Genomic DNA, 14,618 nt, shown 5'->3' with positions numbered 1-14,618 from the left:
TGAAAAGGTTGTTCACGGGCCATTTTCAATCATCGGAATCTTTATTACCTACTCTTAAGCTTTTACAAATATTTAAGTTATCCTACGATAAATACAGCAAATGGCGTTGGTTCTAGTTGGTTATTGTCCTGACAGTAGTAATAGGAAGGGCTTAGCACTTGTAGGAGGCTCTAAATTGACAAAACATTTTCAAACATATGATTTCACTTTCAAATTAAAAGATTCAAATAACTCTTTGATGTCTAATCGAAATGAAGTTATTTGCTGGAGCATCAACAATATTTTCCTTTGAAGAGCAGCTGCAGTGCTTACAGAAACTGGTCATTTTTAGTAACGTCATCTCATCAGAAGCAGCTTTCGCGACAACGACGGGGGCCAGAGGGCAGACGTGATGACAGACGTCAGCTCAACACACGGAAGCAGCCCTGACGCTCAGCTACCCTGGGGACACAACGGGGACGACGCAGGATGCGCTGTGGGTGGAGGGTTCAGGCACAGGCCGGTTCGCAAATGAGGGGACAAGGGAGGGGACTCAAGCTCTGGGGAGGTGGCCGAAATCAACGCTCGAAAATTTTAGTGCGGGAAGATAAAAGAAAAGAACTTTTTTTCTCTGACTCCTGCTACGTAATCTGCTTTGCTTTCACTTGATCCTAAGTCAAGTAACACGGCAGTCTCTGTTTCAACGCTTAATGCCTTGTCACCTGCATTCCCAAATCATGAACGCGGTTCACACAGGCAGGTCTGGAGGGTGCTCCCGCACACGTCGGCTCCGGGCGGGTTGTCTGAAGAGCAATTACGTGTGACACACGCTTTTAGGTTTTATTCTATCACTAATAAACCAGTAAATTACAGTGTGTAAGATATTCTATCATACTGTTGAAGCAAATTAAAAAATCTCTCTAAATAGGAACTTCTTGGCCTGGGTTCTAGAATTCTCTCCCGGACCACAGAGTTATAAACTCACTGCATCTATCGATCATCTATCATCTATCTATCACCTATCATCTATCTATAAAACATGTGTTGAGTGTGTCATCCATAAGCACATTAATTTATCAGATTCTCAGAAGTATCCATGATCTATGGCAAATGGAGACCCATGTTAAAGCATCTGTATATTGTGTTGGTTACTTTGGATTTACTATTTCTTTTATTACTTTTCTTTTTAAAAAATTTTTATTTAAATTCTAGTTCATCAACATACAGTGCAGCACCGATTTCCGGTACTTTTCGATATTAAAGACCACAAGGCAGAGTTCAGCAGAGGACCTTCATAAGGAAAGGTCACACCAGGAGCCTTCTACTGCCTCCCACAATAATCTGCAAGGGCAAAGGCAGCAAATGAGCACATGAACTATGTCTTCAAGAGCATCAAGTGTGTGTCTTTTAGCACTTTGCTCCTACCAGAGGAAAATAAGGGAGATAGAGCAACTAAACACAGCAGAGAAACAGCTTAAAATCTTAAAAAATCTCCAATTTCACATTACAAAAACCTCATAATATAATACTTTTATATACCAACTGGTGAGTTTATTATAGTTCATGTCCCAGGTCATAGTGCTTGAAGTTTGTTACGTCAAGGCAGGTCATCCCATTCTGTATCAATCAGGCATAAACTAAACCGAATTTTACATGAGGAAACGTTCCTAAAATCCAAAGACGAGTGAACCGCATACAGTCCTCAGGCCTGTGAGAGCGTTTGTGGGCTGGGCTGCAGGTGCTCTAAGCAGCTGAGATCTGGGAGCTATTGGAGAACACAAGTGATGCTGGGATCAACCCCGTGCTGAGAGCCCCCAGCGACCCACTCCCTGGGTGGGTGATCTGTTGGTCCCTCCAGCTCTTAGACAAGGCAAGGCCGTGGGTTCTCAGCTGTCCACTGCACTGCTGGAGCGCATCTGCCTGTGTCTCGCCCATCACGAGATGAAGAACATGTGTCTTTACTGATCTGGCAGATATTTAGTGTGAATGTTTCACTTTGTGTAAGGATGTTGGGAGGACGGTAGCTACTCTGCACACGGCCCCAACAACGTGAGTTCCCTAGGAGGGGTCCACAGCTGAGAGGGGGAGGAGTGTAGAAGCACACGATAGAACGCGTGCAGCGGTCTCCGGGACGAGCTCAGTGAAGGGGTCCAGAAGAGCACGGGCAGGGCCACGGGCAGGGCCACGGATCCTGCAGGACAAGGCTCAGTGGGAGCCACAGCATTTCAGTACGGCTCAAGCACATCGTCCCCGTGGAGAAATGGAGACACAGTGAGAGAGTTCATAGGCCTGGTGTCAGAACTGGAATGGTCACTGGAAGGTAATGAGGGACAGTCACTCCAGCAACAACGTAACATGGGCTGCAGGGAGGCTAGGACTGAAGCAGAAGGACACACTGTCCATCTTTCCTTAGCAAACTTTTAAAATATTATTATTAATCATAAATAATTCTTTCCAAAGCCCCATGCTGCTTAGCTCTATGAAAGAGATGCTTAAGGAAAGGCCCTGCAGCCCAGATTTCAACAGCTGCATGCCGACCAGCCCAGGCTCACCCGAGTGGGTGTAAGTCACCCACAGGAAGCCACGGGAATGGGCCAAATTATTCAGGGAACCTGAGATAACAGTAGTCAATTGTGTCGAGCATTCACAACAGCAATGGCGTGGTACTTATTCAGATACTTAATCGCCTGCTGCATTCCACCACAGGCTAGGAAGCACAGTGGTACTGTAATTAAGAACTAAGGGTTTGGGGGTGCCTGAGTGGCTCAGAGGGTTAAAGTCTCTGCCTTCGGCTCAGGTCATGATCCCAGGGTCCTGGGGTCGAGCCCCACATCAGGCTCTCTGCGAAGCAGCGAGCCTGCTTCCTCCTCTCTCTCTGCCTGCTTCTCTGCCTACTTGTGATCTCTGTCTGTCAAATAAACAAATAAAATCTTTAAAAAAAAAAAAAAAGAACTAAGGGTTTAGAGTCAAACGATTCTAGTTTTTAATCCTGTTCAGTCACTTACTAGCTGTATGACAATGGACAAGTTACTTAACCTCTTTGATGCACATCATCTTATTGTAAAATGGAAATAAACTGATACCTATCTCACAGAACGTTATAAAAACCTATGTGTTAATATGTGCAAAATTCTTATGTTTCTCATTTATTTATAGTAAGTATTAAGTCAAAAGTACTACAATACTTATAATGAGTACCTAATAAATGATGAAATGATTACTATGATGATGGTTGTGATGAGGACAAAATTTACCAGTATGACTTCTGCAGCCAGAGCTACAGGACAGAAAGGAAAAATCAAACAAACATATACATATACATATGCCCAAGGAGAAATATGCAGTTAAAGATCACCTCCATCCCTTCAGAACACATCTGCAGAAAAGGACAGGTTCAAGCTAGCTTCTGTGTGATACATTTTAGCTTATTAGTAAAGGCAGTGTTGGATAGAAGTTACAATGTAACAACATGCAGTAAGTCCTACTTCCTGCAGACAGGCAGGAACAGTGGCTTGTCAGTAACTCTAAGAAGTAATGAAAATGTCACAGGATCCCAAAATGCTGGTATAAAGACAATTCTCTTAACATCTAAACATATTTCAAAAGCACCAGACAATTCAAGATTGATGGAATATGAGAAAATTTTCTTAATAACAAGAAAGATTATTCCTAATTGGTCTGTTTTTTTTTAAATTGTAACTTGTGAGTACTTCACGTGGGATAGTCACAGAAGGCTAAACACAGAAAAAGGGTGGCTGCGATATTCAGAGCGCTCAGTGACATCTCATGAGGAAAGAGAATGAGAGGATTTAATATTCCAACAGCAATGGTTCTACCACAATTACTGACACATGAGGGTCAGCAAACAAAGCTCACGTGCCTTCCTGAATGTGACTGTCCACACAAAATCGTCTCCGTACTTGAAGGCATTCAGTTTTTGTTTCAGTACCAACCCACGCTTTCTCCTAAGGAGAGACTCACTGACGCCCTCTCCCTTGAATAAAACTCGGCGGCTTTCCATCTCTGACTTGCACTCATTGTTTTGTGTCCCCTGAACTCTCTTACACCCATATTTCATACCTTCATGTGACCACTGCCATCCACGTCAGGAGACCCAGTGATGGGTGGGCAAGGACAGGGACCAATGATCTGCAGTGACTGTCCTCACTGGGCTTATAATTCAGAGTAGTGACAAGCTAAGCTCGCCAACAGAAAATTTCAATACAATGTGAAAAAAACTATGATATGCATCTGCTTGCCGGCTCAGAGGCCACGTAAAGCGGCACATGGCTGTGCTCCAACTGTGTTGGGAAGTCATGAAATAATTCTACTGGAGGTGGTAACACCCGAGCTGAGCCTTGGAGATAAGAAGTTGTCTCAAAAAGACAGTGGAGAATTACAAGTGAGAAGGACGCAGGCAATGATGCAGAAGTAAGAAACAGTCTGCAACTGAGAAGTACAGTAGGTACCGTGCTCCTAGACCACCCATGGGCCATTCACTAAAAGCCTGAATATCAGTCTAGAAATGGAATTTATTGGGGCGCCTGGGTGGCTCAGTCGGTTAAACATCTGCCTTCAGCTCAGGTCATGATCCCAGGGTTCTGGGATTGAGCCCCGCATCGGGCTCCCTGCTCAGTGGGGAGCCTGCTTCTCCCTCTGCTGCTCCCCTGCTTATGTTCTTCTCTTTCCTGAATAAATAAAATTTTTTTAAAAATGGAATTTATTATTGACCCCCCAGGATCCATTGATGACTTTTAAACAGGAGAATAACATGATCAGACGTGTCTGGAAGATGGATGTGAGAGAGGCAAACCTGGAGAAATGGTGGTTGGTGAGGGAATAAAGGTAGAGAACAGACGGCGAAGGCTGAATGCGGGATGTCAGAGAAGCAAGGTCACTGGCGGGTGTGCAGGAGGCTGCAGGAGTCTGAGAGGCCGGCTCAGCAGGTGGTGGGAGCCCCTCTGTCTGGAACGCCAAGGGCCCCGATCACCAGGAAACCAGTCCTGATGTCCTGATGTTAAGAGGTAATGGGCCGCTCAGCAGAAACGAGAACACTGCGCTGACTTCATCCATAACTCAACCTCCTCAACGGCCCACGCAGAAGGGATGGCCCACTGCGTCTTTCTCACTGAGACAAGCGTGAAGGCAAGCCAGGACCAGATACACACGCCTCCTTCTTTCTGTAAGTGATGATGTGTTTGTGGGTTAGACTGACACTAGCTTTTTTAGATGTATTTTCTGTTCTGTCTGTTTATTGATGTGGCTGTGGTCAGCCAGGAGTGCGACAACGCTCCCTCTGGTTGCCCAGAGTATCCAGTAAGTAACAGTAGCAGCCACACTCCATCAGCACTGGGGTTAACAAAATTGATAAATTCTCTCTCTCTCTCTCACACACACACACACACGCACGCACAGCCTGGGGAAGGCCTGATGGGGAGGTGTCTCCAACCATATACACCAAACCACTCATCTTCCATTGGGCCGTGTTGCCAGAGGAAGGACAGCTCCAGGTCCACAATCAGCTGCAGCCACAGTGACAAAGATCTGCAGAGATAGGGAAGCAAAAGGCCAAATCCTTCCTGACGGTGAACAATGCAGGTAAACAGCTGTAAGAGGCATCCCTGTGCTGCAACAATACTCATTTTAGTGACTGGAGGTTGGAATTTTTACTATAACTCTAGACTATCACCTTAAATCGGTCCAGTCTGGAGTTGTCTCTTCCCCGCCAAAGATTTTATCTATTTATTTGACACAGAGACAGAGACAGCAAGAGGGGGAACACAAGCAGGGGGAGTGAAAGAGAAGCAGGCTTCCCCTGAAGGCAGCCCAGGACCTTGGGGTCACGACCTGAGCCAAAGGCAGACGCCCAACAACTGAGCCACCGGGTGCCCCTAGAGTTGTCTTGTTAAAAGCTAAAATTGGCAGGCCCTGACACCTGGATGTGGGGGTGGGGAACAATGACTCTAAGGTCACGGCCCCGTGCTGGCTGGGAGATGGAGGCCACCCCAAAGGAGATGCATGATAATAAGCAAGTTCTGGTCACACTGAATGCGGAGTTCAGGTGTTTGGAAACAGAAGACCCCATGCCCTAGGCTGAGACACAGGTGTGAGAGCCACAACGGTGACCAGAAGGACTGCAGAGAGCAGCCTGGCGGAGTACTGAGATGAGCAGCGCCACGGCCAGGGACCGGGCTCTGCTGCTACTACACCCCCTGGGCCTAAAATGGGTGTTGGCAGCTGGGAGGAGCTCATTAATGTTTGCTACTAAAATGAAATTCAAGGGGCAGTTCGAGATGGAGCTGAGAAGAAATACCCCAAGAAGGATCATGAGCACAGACGTCAAACCAGCAGAGAGCACAGCAGTTTCCAGAAGAAGGAGGAAACCTTTCCTGAATCCTCCTGCCACGGTGACGGGCCGTCTGTTTACGATCCTGACACATCTCTCCCTGTCCCGACTCACACAGGAGGCTTTAGGTCAGTTCAGCACATGGATTCAGTTTTTAAAGGGCAGCCTTTTCTCCCGGAGCTATGGCAATGACCCCTGCTTCTTTCCAGCTCCTCTTTCTTGTGACCCTGAGGAAGACTGTAAGCACGCTGAGTAATGATCTTCCTAGAACTGGAGAACAGATGCGCCCTTACCGTGGCCTCCCCATCGATGGAAATCCCATCTCCAACCCTTGGAATCTAATGATTCTTCAACACCTTCTCACCAATAGCTTGCCTGAGCTGAAGTTACTGCCCTGGGTGCTGCCTTCTATGTTCTGATCATTCTGGGAACACCGTGTTATGTCCTGTGGAGCCCCCACACTGCTGAGGGCTTGCACAAAATGAGACAGACCCTTCTGAATCCCCACTGTGGAGAGCAGCAAATGGGGCAAGTCTCCCAGCACTGGGGAGGGTCCAGGCCTCTCCATGCCTACATGGTTTAATCACTGCTATGTCACGGGGCCTAATTTTTTATTCTACCCAGTAGCAGTGTACTTTGTGCAATCCCTATTTCAAACGAATCCCATTCTGTTTAAAATAGGGTTTTCAAAGAAACCTTATAAAGGCTATTACAATTATTTGCAGCTTACATTACTATAATATTGCCATTGTCAAATGTATGAATTAGGACATGGGAGGCTAAGGCAGTGAGTCTGAATTATCTCTAAATGAAGGCATCCTGACCTAAGATCAGAGTACGTACAAAGACTGTCATGAAGTTCTAGGATACCTGTCATCTACAAAAGGCACACACACGCACACACGCAGGCACAGATATGTGCATACTCACACACATCTTTTATCCTGCTTAAATTACTAGGTCGGTAGGTGTGTTCGTATCTACCCGCCTGTACAGACATCTGTCACGTTAATGAAGACAGGACGGTGCTGAGGGACACTGGGAGCGTGACTGCCTGCGGCTCTCAGGGCGAGGACGAGCTGTGGAGGAGTGGAACAAGCCGCCGGCCTCCGGATACAGCCGCAGGCGCCCGCAGCAGCCCCGCGGACCCCTCGGTCACCAGCAGGTACCTGGAGTCTCACTTCAGTGGGGCCGTCGTTTCCCTTCTCGGTCCTGAGGAAACAGGACCCAGACAGGCATGTTTTGCTGCGTTCTGAGAAGGTCCGGGCTAGGAGTACGACCTGCCGACCCGGACGGTTTGGACACAGATGACAAGCAAGGCCGGTCGGGGAAGCTGAGGAGAGAAAACCGCAGCCCGGCCGCACGAGGACGGGGATGGCGCCAGGCAGCCAACGGCCCCCGCACCGCAGCTCGCCCGCGGCCGGTCCTGCTGCAGGTGCCGCCGGCCTGTGTCACACCCGTCTACACACATGTATCCCGCGGAGCCCACGGCCGTCCCCGGAGGACCCACTGGGACTGCGCCTCCTACTCTGGCGCTGACGGCGCGACGAGAACACAGAGTCCGCTCCCCTAAAGTCAAAGCACATTTAAGAGACCGTCTAGGAGAGGGGTCCAACCAGCATGGGGTAGTAGGCACCTCGTGAAGGTGACCTTGAGGACGAACGTCTAGGGTGAAGACAGAGCGTGTATACCAGCCGGTGAAGTGACAGCTGCCCGTGTCTAGATCAAGTGCCACGAACAAACACAAGGAAACTAAAAGGACTTCAGTGCACTTAAAACTTGATTTGCCTAACTCTGAAGATTTATTGTTCAATACGTTGGGTTTAAGAATATGAAAATCCATATAAATTTATGATTTAGTATGTAAAATAAACTTTCCCTTGAGAGTATCACATACTTAAAAATCAAAGCAAAAAAAAATATATATATATACACATATATGTTCAAAATCTTCACCAAGAAGGCATCACCCCAAAATCCCACGACTATCTAATGGCGACTGTACATACAATGCTCTGCAATAAAATGCAGCCACTGTTGGTAGGAGGCCGCCCAACACCCCTCGTTCTGCATAGGCCATTAGAAGCTCTCCGGGGGCGGGGAGGGTGGGGAGGGCTCACCTGGAGGATGGACACGGTCTGGGAGAAGTGGTGCTGCTCCATGGTGGACGTGGAGTAGAGAGCTGCCAGGGGGTGATCGAACTTCTGCAGGTAGCTGTTACTGAAACCCCTGTGGTCCAGGTCATGACACAGACACGCGATCAGCAGTCCTTTGCGCTTCAAGAAAAAAGGACACAGTGCAGATGTTCAAAACAAAGCAGTGGGTGTGACGCGATCTCGGCTTATGATGCCGGTCGTATGGACTGGCTCCTGCCCTTGCAACAGCCCACATCCTTAGGAAGGTTTGAAATGCCAGATAATCTAGCTTCTTTTTAAACCTCTTTCTCTGTTCTTCTGGCTTATGAACTTGACAACGGAATTATTCTTGACTCTCCTGGCTCAACTTTGGGGAAAAGTACAGATGGTATCAAATTAACGCAAATGTCCCCAAGAATTACAGAGAAAGCAAATCTGCACGAGGAGAGGACAGTCACAGCCTTTCATTCAAAAATCCATTCAGTGTTAAATTTCAACGATGCGGTTGCTACTACAGAGAAATGAGGACTAAAACAGGTAAGTCATGTAGCTTGTGACAAAATGGCAAAATTGTACAGAGAAAGAGCAAAAGCAGAGCAGGCGGGAGCAGATGATGTGTTACAGCAAGCAGAGTGGGCCACAGCAGGTGAAGGAGAGAAGCAGGAGGCCCGGGACTGGAGGGGGTGGGAGAGGCAGCACTAGCTCGAGGGTAAGCCTCACCCAAGGGATTAGAGGGGAATCAGAGGGTGGCGGGGGCTGTGGGCAGAGGACAGACAAGAACGGCAGAAAGGGGAGCTGACAATCTTTGAGGCCTTATTTTCTGTGAGAACCAGGGAAGGACTACGGCGTTTTTAGCAGAGCAGTGATATCGTCTAACTTACATTTTTTTTTTAAGATTTTATTTATTTATTTGACAGGCAGAGATCACAAATAGGCAGAGAGGCAGGCAGAGAGAGAGGAGGAAGCAGGCTCCCTGCGAGCAGAGAGCCCGATGTGGGGCTCGATCCCAGGACCCTGGGATCATGACCTGAGCAGGCAGAGGCTTTAACCCACTGAGCCACCCAGGCGCCCCTAACTTACATTTTTTAAAAGATAACCCCAGGGGCAATTGTACTGAGAACAGACTCCAGGAGGGAAAGACAAACTGGTGAGGAGGGTTTTGTCGTAATTCAGTCAAAAGCTTAGACCAGAGGCAGCCCTGGGGGGGCTCAGAAGACGTGATTAAATTGGCGTGAGTTTTACAGGCAGGGTCAGCAGGATTTTCGGACCGTCTGGGTGTGAGCCAAGGGGAGAGCAGGGGAGGGGAGGGAAGACAGGAGTCAAGCATGGCCACAAGGTGTTTCACCTTGGCAAGTGTAGGACTTGTCATCAACTGACATGGGGACAGGGTGAAGGAGGTGGGTGAAGGAGGTTGGAGGAAAGGGCTCAGGGGTTCAGTTTCAGACTGACGAACTTCAGGGGAGATTCTGAGCTGACGGTGGTCTATTTTAGTCTAACCTTCTGTGGTGGGGGGAGGCAGGTCTCAGCTGGAGAGAGAGGGTGTCCGTGTATATGGTGTTTTGGGCCACAAGACTGGCTGGGCCACCAAAGTTGCTTTCGGGGTTGGAGGAGGCCAGAGGTCTGAGCCCTCAAGTATTCCAACTTTCAGAAGTCTGAGGGAAGAAAAAAGAGCAAAAACCCCCCAAAGCAGCCCCCAAACCTATGTGACCGGAAGAAACCAACAGCGTTGGGGGTCCTGGAGCCACGGGGAGACAGTGACTCAAGGAGCTGAAATGCCAGCACTGACCCTCAGTGGGCGAGGCGCAGGGCACTGGGGACCCAGCCCAGCGCATGTTTGGGGGTGGGTGGGGCGGAAGCCTGGTCCAAGATGGTTTCAGAAAAGAGGGGAAAGGAGTGGGAGCCAGCCAGTAAGGCAGCTCTTCCGTGGGTTTGTGGCAAGGGAGGACTGAGAAGTCGGGAGAGAACTGAGTGGAGAGGCAGATCAAGAGGGTGTGTTATGATGGAGGAACAACGGGGCGCTCCGCACCGACAAGACAGTGCCAGGAGGAAACTCGCCGAGGGAGGAGGGGGAGGGGAGAATCGCTAGAGCAGGCCCCCGGAGGGTAGAGGCAGTGCACAGGGTCAGGAGGAGAGGCCGGCTCTGGAGGAGAGCCTGGCGAATGTTGTGGTGAGTGTGTGAAGTCAGAGCCCGCAGCGGGAGACGCTGACGGGCAGGATGGGGTCTGCGGGAGGCCCGCAAGGTGAACTGGGTGCCTCCCTCCACCCTGCTCCTTTCTGGTCGTCACTGAGCAGACCCCGTTTCTGCCGCAAGCCTGCTGGGCGGGAAGGCCTCCCAGACCACTGGCACCCGTCACCTGCCGGTGTTTGCTCGGGAGCTATCCTGCAGGCTCCGAGAATGCCTGAATCAGCTATGTTCTGAGTGTGCTGTGGGTTTGGGGTTGTTCCCAAATTTTCTGCTGTTGTCAACCACCATGAATCTGGTAAGAAATTTCAAGGTTTTTTTGTTTGTTTTTTTAAAGATTTTATTTATTTATTTGTCAGAGAGAGAGAGATCACAAGTAGGCAGAGAGGCAGGCAGAGAGAGAGGGAGAAGGAAACAGGCCCCCCGCTGAGCAGAAAGCCTGATGCGGGGCTCGATCCCAGGACCCTGAGATCATGACCTGAGCAGAAGGCAGACGCTTAACCACCTGAGCCACCCAGGTGCCCCTAAAATGATAGTTTCTAATAGCTCCATCAGAGATTAAATATCCCTTTAACAAAATATATTTTACATTTTTCACATGTTATTTTGGGATTATTTTTAGCCAAAAGAACTTGACTTCTTGTGAAAACATGATGATATCATTCTAAAGATGAATTAGGAACTTAAATGAGTTAATCTGTAGCTGCATATTTTCTCACTTATCTTAAAATTTTCCATTTTTGAATGTATATTTCAAGGTAATTTGGAAGTATAGTTTCCATGGTTGTCAAAGTCACAGGCTATCCTAGCAAATAAGACAATGAGATTCCTTTCTTAAAAGGAACTAAATGGGGCACCTGGGTGGCTCAGTGGGTTAAGCCTCTGCCTTCGGCTCAGGTCATGATCCTAGGGTCCTGGGATCAAGCCCCGCATCGGGCTCTCTGCTCAGTGGGGAGCCTGCTTTCCCCTCTCTCTCTGCCTACTGCTCTGCCTACTTGTGACTTCTCTCTCTGTCAAATAAATAAACTAAAAAAAAAAAGAGGAACTAAATGGAAAAAGTGCTGAATGTCTTAGAAATACGGGATTCAATGAAATGGAAAATCAGAATAATTTATATGAAAAAAGAACACATTTCATCTTTTCTCGGTAATACACTGTAAGTTGTCTGCCTGACTAAGCCCTACCAAGAGATTACTAAGGAAAGAAGGAAACATTCTGACTCTTTTAAATAGCACCACCCCCCCCACCCCCGGCCAACGCACCTTCCAAGCTTCCTGCCCGGATTGTGAATTTGTTCTGACGGGATAGAAGAGATACAGGACTGGCCCTGAGAGGCGCTGGGTTCTAGTGCAAACGTGCCCTTGAGAGAAGCACAAGTTCCTTGACTTGGGGATGAGGAAGCCCCTTCTCTGCATGGTCTGAGGCAGAAGACCAGTTTTATGGAGGAGAGGAGAGGGGACTCAACCCTGGGACCATGTCGGGGTGTGACACGCCTGGCAGTTGCACCACCGGGTGCAGGGCTGGGCAGCGGTGCACGGATGGATAGACGGCCCCCAATCTCTCAGCGTTACCAGGTCTGGGCATGTCAAGTCAGGAAAGTCAGGGAAGCCTCACAGAGCCCACTTCCTCCTGGGACAGGGTATTAAATTCACATTTATGTCTCGACCGTATTTAATGATTCAGTGTCCTCGGTTCTCAACTCAGCAGGATACGCCTGCATTCCCCAGGGCACAGTGCAAGGAGACAGACAGACTTGGTTTACCTAACGAAGACTTTCAGAAGACATAAACAGGGAAGAGAGACCATTAAACTAGTGTTTCCTCAGTGAGAATTTCTGTACCGACATCTCTTGTGCAGAATAATATGACAAATCCACGGGCCCGGCAACTTTACAAGTTTCTTCCACTGCGCTCCCGACCTGCCGTGGAATCCCACGTCACTCATCCCCCCGGGACGGGACTCTGACACGCGTGTGCAAATGCACGCCGGCATGTGGAACGGGAAGGGCAGGTGTGTGCGCACGCACCTCAAGGTCGGTGAAGAGCCCGTGGTTGTTCTGCAGGATGGCGTACATGCAGTGCGCCACTGTGACGGCGTGCTTCCAGTTGTGGTACGGGACCCGCCGGTAGTTCTTCTTCACAGACATAATAAAGCGACACAACTTTTCAAGCTCAAAGCTGTGCGGAGAAGAAAGTGTAATGACAAAAACTGGGAATGAGTCAGTACGTTGTAGCTAGAACTCTGGCTTCAACACATACGTCTGAGCCCACACGGACGCGCATGCCGGGCCCCACTCCCCACTCCCGTCATCTCCTCATCTGCTGGGGATGGGGGGGCTCTTGCCAAGCCTCTGATCTGACACACTAACTGGCCCTCCGGGGGGCACACACCAGAACCAGCTCCCTGGCAGTCACTGCATCACCGTCCCCCCGTCAAGCATTTCCCACATCCCACCGTGCTCAACAAACATTTCATCACCCTGTCCAAGGGTGTTTTGAGCTCATGTTTTCCAAAAAGCACACTGAGATTCATGAGCTGCAGTCTGTAGACCGTGAGAATTCCCCGGATGAGTGAGTGTCCTTTCAAAATGGACCCGAAGTACCACAGCACACTCAAACTATTAAGTGGCCAATGGCTACACCAAAATCCTGACACAGGGCATAAAACAGTATGACACGTTTCTAGTGTGCAACATTGCCACTCTGTTTTATTTCTACTCATTTGAGGTCCCAGCAGCTCTCTTGAGGAATTAAAGGCTGCTTAAAACAAGAGTACATCAATATAAAACCAGGCTCTTTGAAATACTAAGGAGATGAGAGTTCATGAAACTTCTAAGATACACAATCTTTTTATTTCCCACTGAAAATTTCCATGTCCTTGAAATATAAGGTATGTCGTTATAAGAGTTCCAACTGGTCAAACTCCCGGAGGATATCCAGGAAACGAGTGGAGTTAATTACCCCGTGCACGTCCTCGCAAAGGAGCAATTTATGAAAGTGACTGACAGAGGTAAGAGAAGACACAGAACTCAATAGCAAGGGAGCGACAATTTAGTTCCAGAGCAACTAAGAGCCTCTATAACCACTTAATGATTAAATGAGTGGAAAAGAGAAAATGAACATTATTCTTTGCATTTTCAGCATGTGTGCTGAAGCTGCATAAGGGTACGTGGAAAGTCCTGAAAGGCCCCTAGGGCAGGCCACAGGAGAGGGGAAGGACCCACAGGGGAAGGCAGCCACAGCTGAGTCCCTACTAATGCACTTGGGGTGGAATCAGGAGACCTGTTTCCTTCACACCTGTCCTATGGAGGCTGACAGCTGATGCTAAATTCAGTGCACGTTTTCCAAAACACACCTTCACATAGTATGTGATTCTGTGGAGCAATAATCCCTACCTTTTCCCATTACATAGACTACGGTAGTTTCCACCTGTGTTTTTACCATCACCTGGCAGACACATGGTTGGTCGCCAAGAGCTTGGCAGGCTGGAAGGGGAATCCAAGAAGGCTATCAATCTGTCCAACAATCTCAGCCTTTTTTTATTCAGGTATTTTGAAAAAATTATTTATATATGGCATATTTTCAGATAATTATCAACCAAGAAAATGACAAGGCATTGAGGCAGGGGGAGGAAGAGGACGTGTCACTCAACAGCTTCAGACGGAAGTTTTTACGTTGCTCATACCAGGATGTCCCGCAGGACCGATGGACCATGTACACAAAAATTCCAGGCCACATGTTTTCAAAAGGACCAATGTCAAAGTGGAATCTGAAATGAAAAGAACACGAGGTTGATTAGCAAACATAATCAGGATAAACATAAGAACAAATAAAGTAATTTAACTTTTTGTCGATTAAGAAACCAAAAGCAAAACAAAACAAAACAAAACAAAACAACACTGGGAGTTCAGCCATCCCTTTCTCTGTCTTCTCAGTCACATCTTTGTTGTATTTAAATGTTTCCAAGAGGAAATTCC

The 14,618-nt window shown here is 48.2% G+C and overlaps 1 protein-coding gene across 1 annotated transcript in view; it reads right to left on the bottom strand.

Moving 5' to 3' along the window:
• The window catches only part of PDE10A (phosphodiesterase 10A), a gene marked incomplete at its 5' end in the record, with an annotated part of 286,161 nt that overhangs the window by 31,437 nt on the left and 240,106 nt on the right, over nt 1-14,618 (bottom strand). Inside the window, 3 exons of the mRNA XM_080806394.1 lie at nt 8,446-8,601; nt 12,669-12,819; nt 14,327-14,410. Coding sequence (XP_080662520.1) covers nt 8,446-8,601; nt 12,669-12,819; nt 14,327-14,410 — 391 coding nt within the window. The remainder of the gene's footprint in view (nt 1-8,445; nt 8,602-12,668; nt 12,820-14,326; nt 14,411-14,618) is intronic.

The sequence above is a fragment of the Martes martes genome, assembly GCF_963455335.1.
Source record: "Martes martes genome assembly, chromosome: 6".
Taxonomy (NCBI): Eukaryota; Metazoa; Chordata; class Mammalia; order Carnivora; family Mustelidae; genus Martes; species Martes martes.
Note: the sequence above shows the minus strand (reverse complement) of the source record. Positions and strands in the feature narration are given on the sequence as shown.